The sequence below is a fragment of the Salvelinus fontinalis genome, chromosome 17 (genome assembly GCF_029448725.1).
Source record: "Salvelinus fontinalis isolate EN_2023a chromosome 17, ASM2944872v1, whole genome shotgun sequence".
NCBI classification, from domain to species: domain Eukaryota; kingdom Metazoa; phylum Chordata; class Actinopteri; order Salmoniformes; family Salmonidae; genus Salvelinus; species Salvelinus fontinalis.
The window spans coordinates 24745375-24766743 of record NC_074681.1 but is presented as its reverse complement, the minus strand read 5'-3'; the positions used below and the strand labels follow the sequence as shown (position 1 = coordinate 24766743).

The window sequence follows — 21369 nt, the reverse complement described above, 5'->3', positions numbered from 1 at the left end:
CAAAGGATCTACTTTCACGTTTAAATTATTTTACTAGTTTCATTGCAGAGAAGTCCCTTTCACAATTTAACGGAAGACACTGGTATAGTCAGTGCTATTGCTGCCAGCGGCAGGGGTAGAGCTGCCCCCACTCATCAAACTGCGAGGCCAGCTTTGTCATTGTTGTCAGCTGGTCCAACCCCTGAAATACATGAAAAACAAAAAGATGTACAACATTTAAAAGAGCCACAAGAGTGGTAGTTCAACAGGAAAACGGGTTTGGGCAACACTGGCCTGAAATGTTCTCGTCAAAAGTTTCACACTCATGCCATGCCTTGATTGCTCCTACTAGCACATGTTGCTTGAAAGAGGGCCACTTGCAGCTCTGCAGCCTCTGGTGCTTGCAAGAACTGCCTGGACAGGGGGGTCAGGTTAAAGGTGTTTATCCTCTCACTAGAGAACACAGCCTGAGGTCCCAACACACAGAAGGCCCCCAGAATCTCCAGGTGTTGGACCCTCCGGTCTAGGCTGTCCTGGAGGCCAACGTGATATGGATCCATGACCTAATTACAGCGCAAAACAGAAAATAAGTTATTAATAGCTGTTTGTTTTAGTTTATCCAGCACATGATGTAACATTATTTTCATTAGCATTTGAAAACAAATGTTTTTACCTCGTCTCTGAACCGAGCCCAGAACTGCTCCCTGGTCTTGGTCTTCTCCACCTGGCCTCTCCCTCTCCTCTCCTCCTCCTTGATGTTGAATGCCCCCAGACCCATTGGGTCATCGAGGTCCTGGTGGAGTTGGCTCAGCAATGACCCCTGGGGCTATGAATCACCAGAATTTTTTTAATTGCCTGGAGGTATGTCACAGGGACCTACAACACAATAGTTGTTTTGTTTGAAGTTATGAAGTGTCAGTAGTTCTTAAATATTTCATTGAGTAGTGCTGTCCTGTGACTCTGTTAAACTGAGACATTTGCACATGAAGATAGAAAATAATGTACCTGCTCTTTTATGGCCTGGAAGTTTACATCCTCCTTTTGGAATACTTTTGAAAGCCGCGTCAGGTGGGGCAGCACGTCCGTCTGCAGGTAAATTGCTGCCACAAATCTGTAGAGTTAGAAAAGTGTTTCACTCCACAATGATACATCAATTGACAATACAAACAGGTTTTAAAAGCCCCATTGCGGACCACTCAAATAGTTTTGAGACACTGAAAGCAGTAATAGCACACAGTACATTATTTTTTTTGGAGTCCACAATAATCTATAATACATGTAGGCCTACCTTTACGTGGCACAGGAAGCGTAGCGGCCCTAGATTAGAAAGATGAGCAGATTAGCCAAGTGAAGTAATGTGATGCATAATCTCACCTTGATTTTTAATTACTGAAGGCCCAGGGTTGCTGAAGCAGCTTTCAAGACTTCTGTCTTGTTACTGCTTTTGGCTAAGTTACTATGGAGCTGCTGCAGGTGCTCCTTGAAAGTGTCCATATAGGGGACCTCAGACACCATCCACAGGAAGGCATCCTTGAGCTGTTTTTACCATGTCCTGTTTGAAGATGAGGAAAATATTTTGTATCGCAAGACATACTGTAAAACACCCAGAAATGGTTAATTCTAAGACTTTATGTTGTGTCCATACCAGTCATCGCTGCAGCCCCATCAGTGCCCAGGCCGTACAATCTCTGTTATCTTTTTTAAAGTGCAGCACCTCCTTGGTGGATGCAAAGATGGTGTCTGCCTTGCCATCAGGGACTGACACCAGGTCCAGGAACTGGTTGTAAAGGTGTCTCTCTTGCTCCATGTATCTGGAAAACATACATAAATCCATACACAATTTCATTATTACTCATGGATGCAGTGTGACTGTAGAATATCAATATTAAAAATACATTTATACCTGACATGTAAATCCAGCTGCTTTATTAGTTGCCACGTCTGTAGTTTCATCAGCCTCCAGGCCAATGACTACAGATGTCTGGATGGCATGGAGGATAGGCTCCTCCTTAACTTGAGTCAGAATCTTCAACATTACCTCCACTATTATGTGTGACCTACACTTTGTGTTCTTGCCCATGTGAAATAAGTCTGGGGACATTTAAATATCAAGTGAAGAAAATATGAACAAAAAAACTGAATTATTGAGCACTGATTCATCTTGAGCTTTGAAATGGTCACAACCCAGCAATTCAGCAGTTGTGGGACGTTTGTGTGATGGGCCTGCTCCCACTTTGTTAGATGGTACAGACATTTCAAACCCGGCCTCGTGCTCAAGCGCTGTGGTTGGCTTGAACGCAACCATGACTGAGGAGCCTGCGAACAGCAACAGGCATAATGCGTTATTATTGAGCCTCGGTTAGTGCACAGTCTGAGACATCTTTTACATTAGAAGACATTGAGAAATGGAAGAATCCAATAGAATAATCTTTACCTTTTGCCAGCATTGCATGAGCCCTCATACTTTCCAGGTGGTGCTCTGTCCCTGGGTGCCGGTTAATGTAGTCCAGCCGATGGCTCTCAGTCCCCTATTTCAATAAAAGAGCGCTTTGACAGACCCCTCTTAGCAGCCTGCCTATGTTAACGGCACAGGCGGCAGAACATTCCTTGATGGGATGTAAAGTGTAGATTAGTGGAATTACTGGTGGCTGGGGCAATACCTATTACAGATAGCAAGCATTACAACACTACACATAATGCTGTAGACTAGTACAGACTAAATATGCACAAACATGTCTAGCCCTTAGCCTAATTAACGGAAATTTGACTAACCATGTGGCATATTATATAGCCACGGCTTCAGTCTGTCAATTTTAAGCCACTTGGTCCCACCTGGATTGCTGGTGGTGCGCCCTTGGCCTTGCTCCTCTCTCCTCCTCTCCTTTTATCTACTCCTATTTTTTCTCCTCTCTGCTCTCCTCTGTCCCTCAGGCATCCCTACCTCACCCCCGGGATTTAGCCTCTTCTCTGTCCAGTAAAGCAAGCCATACACTTGTTATAAAAACGATAGCTGAAGCTTTTAAAGAGTTAACTAACTAAAATAAGTTTAATTTAGTTCGGGCTGATTTGACGTTGGCAGTCTAAGTTAACATTACCTGACACTCTTGTCCCTGCTCCCCCTTTCTCTTTCGCTGCTGTGGCTGGAAATATTTCAATAAACTCATCGGATAAAAATAAATCAGTCGAAGACGGATAAATATAGCCATATTGCTTGCGCTTGATACAGTTCCAAACAAACTAGCTCGCTAACTTGCTAGCCTAGTAACGTTAGTTAATCATGTTTCTATCATCAACATAGTTGTGGATATTGGATAGTTAATTGCCGTTACAATTGTGGCAGCAATATTATTGATCTAAATGACGTTAGTAGAGTTTTTAGGTTATAGCTAGCTAATGTAGTTAATTAGTTGGCTAGCTAACGTTAGTCAAGCAAACAAGCTGATGTACCTTTCTTGCAGTTTCTCATGCAGGTGCACTCTGAAGTGAATTGTGTTTCACGCCGCAGAGTGTCTGTCTGTATCGAGCACTGGTCACTTGCGCACTGTGTTTCTTGAGTTGCAGGCTGCCTGCCACAGCTCACAGAGCTAAATAACCTTCAGAACAGTGTTGAACCCAGACAGATCATCTATTTACCAATAAAAGCACATGTGCTTTACAGAACTTTTTTGAAACTATGTTTGGTAGAAATGGGATGTTTCTTTTTGTGTAGCGCCAATGATTCTGCCGTGGTGCAGCGCCACACGTAAATTAACGCAGAGGAAACACTGTTGGTAGTTTTTAAATCTACCTGCCACAGTGGCTGGTGGACTTTAAAAGTAAATTTTATACCCTGGTAGTGAAAACAACCTGAGATGCTCACAAACTGTCTTGGCTTGGCACTTAGGGGGTGCAATTTCACAATCTGAAATTGCATTTCTGTCCCCCTCAGTTGTATAATTGGAATGTGATACAAAACGAGGGAACTGTGCTCTTTAGGACCATGCGTACACCTCCGAGCGGTCAGGTAGGCTGTTTGGAGTGTATATCTGACTGGATAAAAGATAAATAATAATTCCCCCCCCCCCCCCCAGTTGCGCACCTGCTACCACTACAGGTTAGCTATAAACAATGTTACTGCATTAATTATCATGTAGCTCAGAGAGGGAGAGGGGCAGATCTTAAATCACTACTTTCATTTTGCATTCGTCTGTGTGCTTGTTTCAGTTTGTTTCTGACGTCACGTAGGTTACATCTTCAATCGGTCATATTACAGTATAATGTATAGGTGGCATATGATATTCCCAGATACGTGAATGTGGGGTGTGACTGTGTCTATGGAGACTAGTTTGCTGACTCTGGGTTATCCCAGGACTGCCATTGTGAATGAGAGGGAATCTCTTTGTTTACCACGTGGAGGCTGAAACAAAGGGCCCGTTCGACATTGTAGCCGAATTTAAAGGCGAGTCGAGACTGACTAACCTTGCATCATACATAACTAATCTATATTATTTGTAGATCAGTCACTCACAATTTACCCATGATACATTGCGGTTTTGATGCTCTCAAACACAACCAAAGGTTTAATGAACATGCCTACTGCTGTGAACCCGGTGTTGCATCATTGGAGTCTCCCGCTCCTGACTGACTGGTGGATAACACATGTCTCTGGTGCACCCTCTACTGGCTATTCCATTTAATTTGACTTAATGCATTCCATGATTCCCTGCTAGGAACAACTTGAGATTGTTCTAATAAAAAACTGTATGGAGAGGAAATGAAAAGAAAAGGACTGGGGTCCAGATTTAAACTGACTCCGCACGTCAAATGATTTACACTGTCTGGGACTGACTGAGCTCATGTTAGTGTTGGAAATGGTCTCATCAGCAGTCACTGAGTCACTGCTAGTATCAAATCACTGGATACTTTATTATCAAGCAGTAGTGTTGTTATGGTATGCTGTGGTTCTGCCACTTGCCACAAGAGGGAGCCTGGTAACACTGATGTCGTTGGGAGGTGAGGCTCCTGTTCCGTCATACATAACACATTCATATGTGATTGTGAGCAACAATAGGTTGTGTTTGTTTTAACACGCTGGCCAGGTGATGGTGGTGCATATCCTTGTCTTGCATAGCTCTTCTAAGACAGGTTCAGTGGCTCAGCTCTAAGGTGAGGAAAATCAGATCTGTGAACGTGTTATAACTGTTTACAGGTGTGTCAGTGTCCCTCTCAATCTGTCAAACACCCACAGGGAGAAGGAGAGAGCAGTGAGTGGGTGCTCCGTGGCGTATCAAACACCCACTCCCATCTTTTTCAATCACTCAGTTTTCTCTCTCTTGTTCTCTCTATCAATGTCTTGCTTCATTTGCTTCTCTCAATCGCTATCAAACACATCTCACTAATGTGTTTATTTTGTATTGAAAAACCTGTTTGGCAAATGATCTTGCTGCCACTGTCAGTGCTTACCAATGATATTTCATGCTTACCATTTGAGTATGGTTACATGCACACAATTATACGATTATTGTGAATAGTCATATTAATATAGTTCCTTTAAAGCGTTTACATGCTTTGCAAGAATAACGATTTCCCTAATAATTCTGTTTACATGGCCTTAGGGCTGTCCCTGACAAAAACAAAATATTGGTCGACCAAGAGTCATCTGTTCTTTAGACCAGTCGATTGGTCGAAACACATAGGATATACAGACACATCCTATGTGTTTTAATAAAATCAACTTTATGCACTTAGCTTGTCTGATGCTTTAAGCTCACTGTTTGATGAAATAATTAAGACACACATGACTAGAGGGAGTCCAACCATAATTGATTTGATTGTACCTGGCAGGGCTCAGACTTCCTGCGCTGTGTTTAAAAAAGAAAATGGCAGCGAGTGGCTGTGTGACTAGCACCTGTTGTCTCTCTCTCCTCCCTGCTGCCATGACCACCACAGAACATCAACAGTGTTTATCGCGCAGTCCGTGTTGCTGAAGCTGCATCATAATTACAGGCATTTCTGACTGAGAATTTGTTACCGAAGTACCTCATTTGTTTAGGAATAACATTCCCTGTTCCCTGACCTACAGAATATCATAATCACATCAATCAATTGGTTATAACTCCATAACAGGAAAATGGATGCAGAGGGTGTGACAAACTCAAAACTGGGGAATATTTACTGGTTGCTCAGGAGGTAAAGAGAAAATCAGATGTGTGAAATCAGTTTGACTAGTTGTGAAAAATACTGGAGATCAAGAAAGTTGCTTCCATCTGGCCACTCTACCATAAAGTCCTGATTTGGTGGAGTCCTGCAAAGATGGTTGTCCTTCTGGAAGGTTCTCTCATCTCCACAGATGAACTCTGGAGCTCTGTCAGAAAGACCATCAGGTTCAAAGGGTCTGAATATTTCCGAATGCGCTGTAGACAAGTGTGCCTTTCCAAATAATGTCCAATCAATTGAATTTACCACAGGTGGACTCCAATCAGGTTGTAGAAACAGCTTAAGGATGATCAATGGAAACAAGATGCACCTGAGCTCAATTTAATTTGCAAACATTTCTAAAAACCTGTTTTCACTTTGTCCTTTATGGGGTATTGTGTGTAGATTGATGAGGGGAATAAAACATTTCAAAAACATTTTAGAATAAGGCTGAAACATAACAAAATGTGGGAAAAGGGAAGGGATCTATATACTTTCCGAATACACTAAATATAAGTATTGAAATCTAGGCTTAAGTTAAGGTAGTAAGACTAAACAGGATACGCTCTTAGGCTTACAGCTCGAAGGCAGCAATACTAAGACGACTAATGACATGACTTATTATAATGATGATCGTAATAAGGAGATCACGAAAAAGGAAGATTATTATTATAAGTGTGATTTTTCAGACAATCTGGAACAGTGTAAACAACTCTAAATAAATGATAAATAATACCAGAGAGGGTGTTCTAACAAAGTAAAAAAAAAGTGTGAAGCCTTTTATTACAGCATAGCAAAGATTGAAAACAGCCAAATTTGTGAAGTTGTTTATCCGACATGTAGTTGCATGTGGCTTGGTGCTCACGGAATCAGTAGGCTGTTAAACAAACCGGCAACAGAAGCAGAACATGTCTTATTTCTGTAGATATACAGTATATGGATTATTCATAAAACCAGGCACATTAAGCAGTTAGGCTATTGATTATAGACCTAATAAAGTTAGTTTCCTCTCTTAGACAATTAAGGCAAGGGCTGTTTTCTCGTCTCCTAACTCCACCGCTGCCATATTGTTCTCAACACCAATATGCTGGTTAATTTGCTATTATGCATATAGCAACATGGTCTAGGAAAAGGCACCAATTCAGCAGCGCACTGATGTTTCATAATCGCGGACAGCGACCACTATTTTTATTATGGTTGCATCTGTTCCTATGTAATATAACCATTTACATTTTCAGTAGTGCATGTCTTTGTATGTTATAATATTCAATAAAAACACAAACAAAAATCTACTTGCAGTGAAGCCGCTCAACATTTACATCACATTAGTCATCTAACAGACTCCCATCCAGAGAGACCCACAGAAGCCACCAGGGTCAACGTCCTGCTCAAGGGCACGTCGACAGACCCCCCCCCCCCCCCCCCACACACACAAGGTCAAAAACGGGGACCTGAACCAGAGAACTATCACCCCCCGACTAAGCTCCAACCGCCAGGCCACCAGCCCTCCAAGACCCCCCCCCCCCCCCCCCCCCCCCCCACACACAATTCCCCAAGAGCTGCCCCTCAACCATCTGACACCCCCCCCCCCCAAGCCCTCGCCCCCCAAATGCACCAACAAAATGAAAAGAGATAAAAGAGAAAGAAAGGAAAACCAAAAACATCCATGCAAAAAAAAAAAAAAGACATCAAGGACAACAAAAATCATAACAGCAAGGCCAACTGAATATGTTTGAGTGCATGTATGGCACTATTTACGTGTGTGTGTCCGTGTATGTACACGTGTGTGCATTTGAATGAGTGTATGTGTGTATATGCATGTGTACAAACACCAGTGCGCGGTATCAGCCCCAGGCAAACCGGTATTAGCTGTGACAACACTGCACCTCCAGTGTCATTCAAACATACTTTTGTTTTGTTTTAGCACGTCTTAGTCATGGACTGTGCCACCCATACGGCCTCCACAATGGATTAGTCCACTCAGAAAGGCGCGATTTAGGCTGATGTCTTGTAGGCTACATCATTTTTTTTTGCAACTGGTCAACTAAAGAAATCTCGGTCGACCAACAGCCGATGACCAAACATTCGACTATTTATTTCACCTTTATTTAACCAGGTAGGCTAGTTGAGAACAAGTTCTCATTTACAACTGCGACCTGGCAGTTGTACTAAATGGGGTCAGCCCTACGTGACCACAAATGAAATCAGGCTACATGATGGGACTTTGATAAATGCAGAAAATCAGCTATCAAAATAAATGTTTTTATCACAGTGACCATGTTATTTTTCTGGAGCATATTTGATTCTGAGTTCGGACATAACGTTTGTATGCAAAATATTGTCCGTTTTTCCAAACTCACTTCACTCGTGCAAAAGAAGGAAGCTTGCACTGCTCATGCTAGCACATGCGCTGATCAGATACCCATCTATAACTCTGATTAAGACGTTTACATGTCCTAATAATAAATAAAAAATACTCAGAAAACCAGGTGTTTTAATCGGTGTATGTTTACTTCGAGTATGACTATATGTCGATTTAAGATAAGGAGAGTAGTGTGTTTACATGACTAATGCCATACTCTGCCTACTGCCATAATCGGTTTAATATCAAATGTACTCACTGAGACTTCCACATAAGATACAACATTCCTATTCATTCTAATTCACCAACTTACACAGTGATAAGTAGTTGGACAGAGCTTTGTGTCTAGTGAGCCTGGAGCTGTGTTTATTGGGAAGGAGTGGGAGTTGTGCAGCTGAGCTCTCTCTGCTCTCCCTCCCTCTTACTCCCTCGCTCTCCTTTGCTTTCCTCTCCTATTCAGCTGCTAGGAGACAGGGGAAGAATGAGCAAACAGGTTCTCCAACTAAACTCAGATGCATTCATTTCCCTTCCCCAAATCCCCACCAGCTCACCCACCATATTAGGAGGCTTTTTTCGACTCAGTTGAATTCCTTCATTATCTTTCTCATTTAGTTTTGTTGTATTAGGAACAGGCAATGTGACACACAGAGAAACCAAACCACTCTGTTATTCTGCTGTCACTGCTTTAATTCACATGCCTCTGAATGTTGTGACAGTTCCTCCTTATCTATTGCTCTATATATCACTTTCTCTGTCTCTGTCATCCTGTTGCTCTTGCTCTCACTCACTCACACTCACTCTTTCTCCCCTTTAGTAAATGTCTACAAATTAGGGTTGTGTCTGGTAGCCGTTAATGGGGTGTGTTGTTGGACTGGCTGCTTCACATTGAGTGCGTCTCAGTCTGGGTTGTGTTTAACTGAGAGTTGTGGGTGGGTGGTGCATTCTAGTTTGGGTCCTCTGCTCTTAGTGTAGTGTATTGTAGGTCTGCTGAGGTCAACAATGTGTCTTTCTAAAGGGAAATTAATCTGACTACTACCCTTCTAGACACTTCATGATAAAATCCTATTGTACCTAATCTGGGCAGATATGTAGTATGACTGGAATTATTCATTTAATGACTACTGTGTTACTGTTGTGAGCGGATCTGGTATGTCACCACCATGTGACCTCCAGAGGAATGTGTTTAATGGTTGCTGATGATGACACTTTGTCTTTGTTGTCAGGGAGACCACGGAATAGGCTGGAGCCAATGGACACCATCTTTGTGAAGCAAGTGAAGGAGGGAGGTCCTGCCAACGAAGCTGGACTCTGCACAGGTAACTGATTAACGGCAACGCACTGAAATTGTACCTTCCTATGTTCTCTGTGGTTTCTGTCTTTATCATAGCTAGGTGACGTCATAGAAGTAATTGTATTATAGAATCAATATATTAAAGCAATTTTGTGAGTTTTGGAAAAAGAATATCATCATGACTGTATTCCCCTACGATACAGCAGTACTACTATAGTTATGGTGCACTGTTGGACATAATGTTGGTCCAATCTCAGAGATCTTTAAATTATGATTTCCGTCCACCCTATGCTGGGCAGTTTGCTCAGAGATTCTCAGTAGTTTGATCAGAGATTCTCAGTAGTGTTCTCAGATTTTTTCTTTATTTTTCTGTCTGAGGAGTTGTGTTAGTAGAGGCAGAGAGCTCAGCTTCCTCAGGCACTGAATTATAGTAAACACACATCAGATGACTGATCAGTTTCCTTTCCTCCTTCCCCTTTGACTGTCAGCCTAGTAGGGAAGCTGCCTCTTACTGAGCTAAGGGCCTACTACCCTATAAATAGCACAGGTTCCTCTTCAAAGACACACATACACCTGCCATTAGTGCTGTGTCACTCACATATTACCAGTCTAACTTCTAATCCTCTCTCTCCTTCTAATTGTCATCAGGAGACAGGATAGTAAAGGTGAACAGAGCGAGTATCATTGGGAAAACCTACTCTCAGGTCATAGCCTTGATCCAAAACAGGTGAGGGCTCAAAATAAAAATACCTTTATTGTTGTCAGTGACTGATTTTCCTGCTTGTCTTTTGTTATTGTTTACCTTTTTTTGGCTTTGTGTTTCTATTACAGTGATGCCTTTCTTGAACTCTGTGTTATGCCAAAAGATGAAGACATACTGCAGCTGGTAAGTTTGTAAAGATCATTACTGCAGTGATTCTCTTCCTATATTTAGCCACTGTAAAACAGAAGTACTTCTGTCTATGTCTCTTTCCACTTCTAAGTCATCAACTTAATCTCTATTATTGTGATCAAGCATTAGATCAGTAAAGCAGTTCTAGTTTCTCTGTGAAGGGTGTATGTGGGGAGACTAGTCCTGCTCCAGAGGGGACGGGCAGTACCCTGATAAAAAAACCCTCCCTTCAGAGTGCATTATCTGGGCCTCAAAACCAGGCCACCACAGCCTGTCCTCTCCACTGACTGCTGCTGGAGCTCCAGGTGCTGCTAATGCTTCTCTGCTGCAGGGCTGACCTCATTCTAGAAGCTTGAAGGGTCACTTTGAGAAATCAACACTCTCACACACTTAATAAAAACAAAAAACAAACACACCACACAAACACACACAAACTCTTCAGTCTCGACTTTTGACATGGAGAAGAGTTGCATGTTAGTAGGTCTGAGGCAAGATGATTGTTTCTACTCGGGGGAGAAATGATTTAGAATCTAAGCAGCTGGGTACTGGCATAAATGCATATGTAAATTAAAGCATGCTACAGACTCTCTGCCGCTGTCTGTTTCTCGCCCACTATGTCCTTACGCAACAGGGATCAGCATCAGACATGCTCTCCAGAGCATGTGACAGGGAGTACTCCAGGTTTGCACCTTCACAGCCAATCACCCACAGCCAAGAGTTGATCGTTACCTTTTGTAAAAATGTTGTGCACAAATGTTTTTCCTCTCTGAAATAATCACATTGTATGAAAGCGTTTTCAGACATTCGTCTTCTGGCTGATCAACACATTTTGCCATGGGGCTGAGAGAAAATTATCAGTTTAATTTCCTGTAATAAAAAAAAAAAGAAAAGAATAACAATAATTGTTTTTATTGCAGTGGCCATGATTTAGTAGAGGCGGTGCGCCGCTGCTAAATGCATATAGGGGAAACACTGGCACTCATAAAGCATTGACTCTCTAAACTTTTGTTATCTCTCTCGCATTGGTGAGATCAAAATAATAAGTCAAATATAGAACGTTTTAGAGAAAGGAAAGAATGCCGTTCCTTACTAATTGTGAACTCCACATGCACTAATAAAAGTTGTTCATCTTAATGCATACCATCTCTTAGTACAGTTCTATTCAGAGAGGTTGGCTGTGTCAACACAGGTTCCACCCTTTTGCACCACACTAGCTGACCCGTCACACCTAGGCTGTTGTCAACTGTAGCACAAACTGTCCCCATCAGCTTAATGACTCCAACTCCCTATTGTCTAACAGCTGAGCCTATTAACACCGTGTTGGAATGTTTACCTTACCAAAGGCTCTGTGGCCACTCATTGACACATGCTCCCTGTAGCACAGAATAGCTAGAGAGAGGTTACAAAGGAATTGGCCATGGAAGCATTGCTGCGTAAAATTGGTGTCCGGTATAAATAGTTGAGCAGAGAGCCTAAGAGGTTCAGCTTGCCTTCTGCTGACATTTCATTTTAGATTAGCACAGGGGGCAGGCAGAGATGGGTGTCAAATGGAGCTCAATTGATGCCGGAATAGCAGGGAAATTTAGGTTGTAGGATACATTCTCAAATTTGCACATCTGAAACTGAGATTGTGGGAGTTTAGTGCTCTTGGCAGCCGGTTCATTCTCTTCACCTCCCTCCCTCCATCTCTCTGTCTCTCTCTCCTCCCACAGACTAGTCTTGCATGTCTCTGTACTGTAGCAGTGAATTGAGCGCAGTTGAAGGAAGCCCACATGACGTTACCTCCTCAAAGTAACGTGCGTGTGCCTCCACTCTCATCATTAACTTTTCATGCACAATAGCTACCGGCAACCAGAGGTGCCTGATAAGCATTCTGCTCTAGGTTCAGTAGGAAGGTAAACTCAGTTGTCTGAGCTGCTACATATCTGTGCGTAATGAGTATACGTGTATAAGTAACAGAAAGAGGAGTACTCGCATAGTAGTATTGTCATTTAAATGAACACTGTGGAATCATCTTAAGAGCCTTCATTGTCTCCCTTACTCCGCAAGTCTCACTGTTGGCTTGCCACAGCTGACACCATCTAGGAATGAGGGGGGGTTGGATCATACTCTGGGTAACTGTCCTGTTAAGATATTTCACAGAAAGCCTGAATTAAAACAGCAAGCTTCAGTACCTGAGCCCCTCAAGCTGGCATACATCATCATAGAAGAGCAGAGCCTGTAAACATCCACCTATTCCCTCTGCTTCCTCTCCCTACCCTCCTCTTTCCTTCTCTCCCTTCCTATTGGCTCAGCCACCTCTCTCTCTCCCTTCTATTTTCCCATCCCCCACTTCTCTACTCTCTCCCTCTCCCCTTCCCTGGGCTGTGTTGCACATCTGTTGCGTTAGCTAGCGGCCGCTGGTCCACAGTGCTAGGTTAGCGGGGTGTATGAAAAGGCTAGCCACTGCTGAGGCAGAGTATCGCACTACTGATACAGCTGTGCCTGGGCTGGAGGATTAACATCGCAGCTCGCTGGGTGGCTGACATTATTAACTAGAGGAGGAGGAGAGAGACTCCCGTACACACACAGAAAACCAGCTACAGTGGAACACGTCAACAGCAGTAAAATCAGTGGCTTAGCAAGAGAGACGCCGAGTGAGGGAGAGGGAGGGAAGATCATCAAACCAGCTGTAGTCAGCTGACAGCCCCTTAGTTGTGAACAGGTTGATGCTGCTGAGGAGAGCAGAAGAGGATGGGAAGCAGTATCATCTGAGCTGAATGTAGAATCAAGCAGCTGCTTCCGTCATGTGAGTGATACCAGATAGAGGGAGCGAGGCAGGGATAGAGAGTGTGAACGATACCAGATAGAGAGTGGAGGCAGCAGCTCATCCAGTAAGTGCTGTAACCTGGCTGCTGCAGTCGGCTGGAGGGAGCAACAGCGAGATGGAGAGCTCGGTGTTGTCGGAGGCAGCAGGCTACTTCTGCTCCTGCCACCTACACCTCACCCAGGTCAGACTGGCACACACAGCTGGCATCGCTAATATGACAGTCCTGCCACGGCCAACGTCCGTTCCCCGTTTTCGCTTTCCCTCGATGTCGCTGCAGTTCTGATGGATTTTTAGTGCTTTGACTCCAGAGCCCTGGCATCAGTGATCAAGACTACCACTTATCTGTTCTCTTTTTTTATTTTTTATAGTGTGTGTGTGTGATTTGCTCTGCTGCTAGCCTTTTCCCTATTCTTCTCTCACTGCTCTCGTTTTCTCTCCTGCTGTAACGGTAGCCTTGTTCACGGGAGACCACTGATCTGGTAAGCAAGCTGCAGCAGGGATGATGACAACCACTTCACCACACATGTTGATGTTGTGCTCCCCCCTGTCTAATTTTCTCTTTGTATCGCATGTTGTCATGTTTTTGTTTGAGGATGGGTTGAGGTAATGTACTGTTCTCACATAGCTGCTTTGCTAGTTAGTAGTGTCATTCATTCGATTGCCATGGTAGTAGGCTAATTCCAGGCTACTTCTGAAATGGAAAGCTATTCCCTATTTAGTGCACTAGGTTTGGTAACCATATAGGGAATAGGTTGCTATGGCTTTGGTCAAAGTAGGTGCACTACATAGGGAATAGGGTGCCATTTCAGACACAGACATTGATAAGGCCCTTGACCCGTGAACTCTCCACTGGTGCCCTATTGGTGAAGGGAGGGTCTAGTGATTGCCTCTAGAACACTGATTGTGGATACAGTTGAGACTTACGTAACAATCGTAATACAATGCCAGGCGCTGGGGTTTAAAGTCCACCTGATTCTGACGTGTCACTTTTTGTGCTTGCTAGTTGCAAGACAAACAGAGAAAAATAATATGGAAAGGCATTTGACAAATAGACGAAGGCTGCACAGCCAGCTATACGGAATCTACCATTGATGGAATCTATGTGTGTGATGATCATTGTCTGCTGGCGTTTTGCTGGAAGGAGTGTTGAGGGATCATTGTTGGAGTGTTGAAAAGCTGCCTGGGAGTATGATAACAGAGGTTAAGTTTAGCGCTGTGAGGACAGTTGTGGGTTCTGGGCGTCTTCCGCCCCCCTCTATCTCTGTGAGTCTCAGGTCTCGCTCTAACAGTGCCAGTGCTGTCAGCCAGAAGGTGGGTAAACCAAACAGATAGGCTACCTTCCTGTATATCACTGTTTGGTCTTGCATGCCGGTCTTGCATGCCAGTCTTGTCTCTTTCCTTCTTTCTTCCAACACATCTGTTGCTTCTTGTCCACTCTATTCAATCACAGATCACCTGACTAGCTATGCCCGCTGGCTGGCTCAGTAGTGTTGGACAGAATAGGACTGTTTCTGTTTGCTCTTACATATCTTGTATGACAGAAATCAGTGGAAATAAAGTTCCTGAAAAACATTTCCATCATTGGGTAATTTGCTCATGTTGCGGCAGCACAGCATGCTCTCGTTGCACAGTGAACAGTTAGCTAGTTCTCTGGGTACTGTTATCTAAATATGGAGAGAGCTGATGAACAGTACCCAGAGAACTAGTTATCTAAATATGGAGAGAGCTGATGAACAGTACCCAGAGAACTAGCTATCTAAATATGGAGAGAGCAGATGAACAGTACCCAGAACTAGCTATCTAAATATGGAGAGAGCAGATGAACAGTACCCAGAACTAGCTATCTAAATATGGAGAGAGCTGATGAACAGTACCCAGAGAACTAGTTATCTAAATATGGAGAGAGCTGATGAACAGTACCCAGAGAACTAGCTATCTAAATATGGAGAGAGCTGATGAACAGTACCCAGAACTAGCTATCTAAATATGGAAAGAGCTGATGAACAGTACCCAGAACTAGCTATCTAAATATGGAGAGAGCTGATGAACAGTACCCAGAACTAGCTATCTAAATATGGAGAGAGCTGATGAACAGTACCCAGAACTAGTTATCTAAATATGGAGAGAGCTGATGAACAGTACCCAGAGAACTAGCTATCTAAATATGGAGAGAGCTGATGAACAGTACCCAGAGAACTAGCTATCTAAATATGGAGACAGCTGATGAACAGTACCCAGAGAACTAGCTATCTAAATATGGAGACAGCTGATGAACAGTACCCAGAGAACTAGTTATCTAAATATGGAGAGAGCAGATGAACAGTACCCAGAGAACTAGTTATCTAAATATGGAGAGAGCTGATGAACAGTACCCAGAGAACTAGCTATCTAAATATGGAGAGAGCAGATGAACAGTACCCAGAGAACTAGTTATCTAAATATGGAGAGAGCAGATGAACAGTACCCAGAGAACTAGCTATCTAAATATGGAGAGAGCTGATGAACAGTACCCAGAGAACTAGCTATCTAAATATGGAGAGAGCTGATGAACAGTACCCAGAGAACTAGCTATCTAAATATGGAGAGAGCTGATGAACAGTACCCAGAACTAGCTATCTAAATATGGAGAGAGCTGATGAACAGTACCCAGAGAACTAGCTATCTAAATATGGAGAGAGCTGATGAACACCAGTGACTCTCCTGACCTGCTAACCGCCTCCGCACTCACACTACAACATTCTGCTCCCTGCCTGCCTACCCACACACAGCAGCTATCATTAGTAAACGTTCACTGCTCCAGTTCTTTACCAGACGTATTAGAAATGCAATGTTGAATATTACACACATTGCTGATTCCATTTTGCCTACTACCTCTTCCTGTTTGCCCTTGCTCTTCTATATTTTCACATTTGAAGGGTCTAGTCTAGATAGATCGAGGCAGTGTAGCACTTCCACCATATTGCTTCCACTCTACAAATCTGCAAACTTTGAAGGGTTAGGGCCAAGGGGAAGAAGGGGTAGGGAGTGAATTAGGACCAGTGGACAATGTTATTGTATCTTACCCTCTCATCTTTCTCTCACCAGGCCTATTCCCAGGATGCGTACCTCCGAAGCCGCTGTGCCTACAGTGGAAACGCCCGTCACATCCCCGAGCCGCCCCCCATATGTTACCCTCGTGTAGACTGTAAGCCCCCGGGGATGGCCCAGGCTACAGAGACCCCCTCCCCAGTTGGAGTGGGGGTACAGGGAGCATGCCAGGGGGCAACACCACCAGACATGGGGTACCGCATGGAGATTCCTGTGCCCCCCTCCCCTCCTCCTCCTGCACACCCGTACCCCAAATCCCAGACTGCGGTGTGCATGCGCAATGACAGCGTGAGGACTGTGGTAGTTCCTCCAGAGCTGGGCCGTATAGGACCAGCACACAGAATAGACTATAGCATGGTAGGGCCCCCTGACCCTGGCCTCATCAGAGTGCGTCCTGGGTCTGTGTCCCACTACCCCCTGCCACGGAAAACAGACATCTACCCCTCTGGGGCGAGCCTACTCAATTACAGTGCCCCGCTACCCCACTACCCACCCAACTCTAACTCCCCCAACCCCGTCTCTCACCAAAACATAGACTGGCGGACATACCAGACCTACAGGGAGTACATCGATAACAAGAGTATCCACGCCTATGGCAGCCGGACCATCCAGGAGAGATTAGAAAGCCTGCGAGCCGCCAGCCAGAACACCTTCAACTCCTCCCACCATATCCCCCGGGGTGGCTGGGGCCCCAACCCTAAGGGTCTCCGGCGCAGGAGCACCTCCCACGACCGCGCCTACCATGGACCTCCACCCCCCTTCCACCACATGCCCCCCCGCAGCTCTTCCCAGGACCGTATGAGTATGGCAGAGCGGGGGGTTCACCCCAGGAACTGGCCTCCTCGTAGTGTGTCCCAGGATGGGTTAACACACAAGGCCCGGGCTCGCTCCTCTGACTGTGACTATGTGGACTCTGTGGAGCTGGGCCGGCCCATGGTGGATAGACGGGGCTACGCTAGCAGGCTGGACCAGGGTACACGCCCCAGCAGGCAGAGCCTCTCCAAACAGGCTGTCCATCACCGACCCCCTGCAGGGTACGGTAGGGACAGCCTCCGGGAAACGCCAATGCCCAACCCTACCCTCTATGCTAAAGGGCCAGAGCAGCTCCAGCACCAGCCTCACGGTGCTCCTAATATGACCCAAGACAGACCCTCTCACCTGGGGAAGATTATTACCTTGGAGCCCTCCCCAACCGACCAAAGAGCTGGAGTCAAAGGTGTGAACCATGTGAGCCAGAGCAGGGGGCGGGCGGAGACCATGCAGCCGGCAGGGGAGGTGCCAGGGAGAGAGGTGGCAGCGGTGGTGGGCCATAGGTCCTCGTCCTTATCCGCCTCCCATCAGAGACCACAGAGGCTTGGGATCCTCAAAACCTCCCACCACCACCCACCTCGCCCAGAGCCCCAGGCCCAGGTGAACGGTCGCGGCCCCTCGGCCTCAGAATTGGGCGTGGTCCTCAGGGAAAAGCCTCCTGGGTCGTTGAAGAACCCCAGCCCTCTGCGCCACCCTTCCTACATCCTGGCGGTGAACGAGGAGGACGGTTCGGAGTCAGCAGCGGACGCAGTGTGCTGGCTGCCCAACGATGCACGGCGGGAGATGCACATGCGGTGGCTGAGCAAGAAGCAGGAGAAGGACCAGACCTCATGCTCCTCCAGCAACCTGGAGGAGTCCCTCGACTCAATCCCCTTTATTGGTAAGAGGCCGAACACTAACTTAACAGTTGCGTCCAAAATTGCTTCCTATTCTCTATTTGGTACACCACTATACTTCAAAAGTAGTACATTTTTATAGGGAATAGGGTACCATTTGGGACACATGCGATGACTCTATCCATTTCATCGGTAAGAGAGCTCTAACACCATGCCACTGTGCAGTCTCCATGGCACCAGAAGCACCAGGCATGAAGGCAGAGAAAATAGTAGACTAGGGAGCCAGTAGCAGCAGCAGTTCGTCAGTACAGATAAGAATGGGAGGGGAAATTGCTGGGGAGAAATGACAAATCATTAGATTTAGAAACATGGTTTTATAGTATAGTTTTTTATTTTATACCTGGCCCATGTTTACCACCTGATCAATCTCCTTGGCTAGATGTACAGTATGTTGTTAAGGAGCTTTGGTTGCAGCCAGGGAGTGTAGAGGGTTTTTTCTACCATTTGAAATCCTTTGGCGGGCCACCTAAGAGTTAAATTTTTTTTTATAATAATCTCTCATTTCGCCTATGTCCAAACTGTGTAATAAAAAAAAAATCTATATGTAAACTTAGCAAGAAAAGACTGTCAACTGCGTTTATTTTCAGCAAACTTAACATGTGTAAATATTTGTATGAACATAAGATTCAACAAATGAGACCTAAAATGAACAAGTTCCACAGACATGTGACTAACAGAAATTGAATAATGTGTCCCTGAACAAAGGGGGGGCCAAATCAAAAATAACAGTCAGTATCTGGTGTGGCCACCAGCTGCATTAAGTACCGCAGTGCATCTCCTCCTAATGGACTGCACCAGATTTGCCAGTTCTTGCTGTAAGATGTTACCCCACTCTTCCACCAAGTTACCTGCAAGTTCCCGGACATTTCTGGGGGGAATGGCCCTAGCCCTCACCCTCCGATCCAACAGGACCCAGACGTGCTCAATGGGATTGAGATCCGGATTCTTTGCTGGCCATGGCAGAACACTGACATTACTGTCTTGCAGGAAATCACGCACAGAATGAGCATTATGGCTGGTGGCATTGTCATGCTGGAGGGTCATGTCAGGATGAGCCTGCAGGAAGGGTACCACATGAGGGAGGAGGATGTCTTCCCTGTAACGCACAGCGTTGAGATTGCCTGTAATGACAACAAGCTCAGTCCGATGATGCTGTGACACACCGCCCCAGACCACGACGGACCCTCCACCTCCGAATCGCTCCCGCTCCAGAGTACAGGCCTCTGTGTAACGCTCATTCCTTTGACGAAAAACGCGAATCCGACCATCACCCCCGGTGAGACAAAACCGCGACTCGTCAGTAAATAGCACTTTTTGCCAGTCCTGTCTGGTCCAACGACGGTGGGTTTGTGCCCATAGGCGATTTTGTTGCCGGTGATGTCTGGTGAGGACCTGCCTTACAACAGGCCTACAAGTCCTCAGTCCAGCCTCTCTCAGCCTATTGCGGACAGTCTGATGGACACACAATGATGGAGGGATTGTGTGTTCCTGGTGTAACTTGGGCAGTTGTTGTTTCCATCCTGTACCTGTCCCGCAGAAATGTGATGTTCAGTTGTACCGGTCCTGTGCAGGTGTTACACGTGGTCTGACACTGTGAGGACGATCAGCTGTCCGCCCTGTCTCCCTGTAGCGCTGTCTTAGGCGTCTCACAGTACGGACATTGCAATTTTTTGCCCTGGCCACATCTGCAGTCCTCATGCCTCCTTGCAGCATGCCTAAGGCATGTTCACGCAGATGAGCAGGGACCCTGGGCATCTTTCTTTTGGTGTTTTTCAGGGTCCGTAGAAAGGCCTCTTTAGTGTCTTAAGTTTTCTTAACTGGGACCTTAATTGCCTACCGTCTGTAAGCTGTTCGTGTCTTAACGACCGTTCCACAGGTGCATGTTCATTAATTGTTTATGGTTAATTGAACAAGCATGGGAAACAGTTTTTAAACCCTTTACAATGGTTCTTACGAATTATCTTTGAAAGACAGGGTCCTGAAAAAGAGACGTATCTTTTTTTGCTGAGTTTTTATACAGTACCAGTCAAAAGTTTAGACACCTACTCATTCAAGGGTTTTTCTTTCTTTTTACTATTTTCTACATTGTAGAAAAATAGTGAATACATCAAACTATGAAATAACACATATGGAATCCAAAAAAGTGTTAAACAAATCAAAATATATTTTAGATTCTTCAAAGTAGCCACCCTTTGCCTTGATGACAGCTTTGCACACTCTTGGCATTTTCTCAACCAGCTTCACCTGGAATGCTTTCCAACAGTCTTGAAAGAGTTTCCACATATGCTGAGCACTTATTGGTTGCTTTTCCTTCACTCTGCGGTCCAACCTATCCCAAACCATCTCAATTGGGTTGAGGTTGGGTGATTGAGGCCTGGTCATCTGATGCAGCACTCCATCACTCTTCTTCTTGTTTAAATAGCCCCTACACAGCCTGGAGGTGTGTTGGATCATTGTCCTGTTGAAAAACAAATGATAGTCCCACTAAGCACAAACCAAATGGAATGGCTGTGCTGGTTAACTGTGCCTTGAATTCTAAATAAATCATCACACACCATCACACTGCTTTCGCCATGCTGTTACCAGATATAAAGTATGTACACAAGATAACAGACCTATGTATTTAAAAAAATATATATATAATCTTTGAGAACTAACAATCCCCAAAATATAAGCTAGGCAGTCAGGGAGAGTTTACCCTTCACTATTTCCCTCTCCAGATTTTCGTGCAACCAATCGCAGCGCTCCAATGGATGGCAACTGTCATCGAGTCCGACACCTCGGACAAGCTCACATTTGAAACGAATGAAAGCAGTGAGGGCAGTGGGAAAAACAGAATTTTCTTTAAAACATTTTGTTTAAATGGCTAAATACTTTAAAAGTGCACCAGGGGTACTTGCTACTGTTATTGCTGAAATGCAGAGTCTGTTGATGGAGTATTGTTTTTAACCCAAAATGTTACTTTTGTTACATTGTTTGCTAGCGCAGCTGTTTAGCTAGCTCTGTCTCATTGACCACCAAACGTTGCTAATGCTAGTTAACCACTTAATATAACTTGTTTTCTCTCAT

General features: G+C 44.8%; 1 protein-coding gene across 4 annotated transcripts in view; it reads left to right on the top strand.

Moving 5' to 3' along the window:
• The window catches only part of LOC129814020 (rho GTPase-activating protein 21-like), a 73349-nt gene that overhangs the window by 24743 nt on the left and 27237 nt on the right, over nucleotides 1-21369 (top strand). For 2 of the 4 annotated variants that reach the window (XM_055866757.1, XM_055866755.1), the window contains exons 5-8: nucleotides 9739-9831; nucleotides 10455-10533; nucleotides 10638-10692; nucleotides 16592-18284. In XM_055866757.1, the coding sequence (XP_055722732.1) occupies nucleotides 9739-9831; nucleotides 10455-10533; nucleotides 10638-10692; nucleotides 16592-18284 (1920 nt within the window). Of the gene's footprint in view, nucleotides 1-9738; nucleotides 9832-10454; nucleotides 10534-10637; nucleotides 10693-13047; nucleotides 13987-14438; nucleotides 14819-16591; nucleotides 18285-21369 lie in introns of those variants that run through there. The other 2 variants (XM_055866759.1, XM_055866758.1) reach the window with 2 other exon arrangements.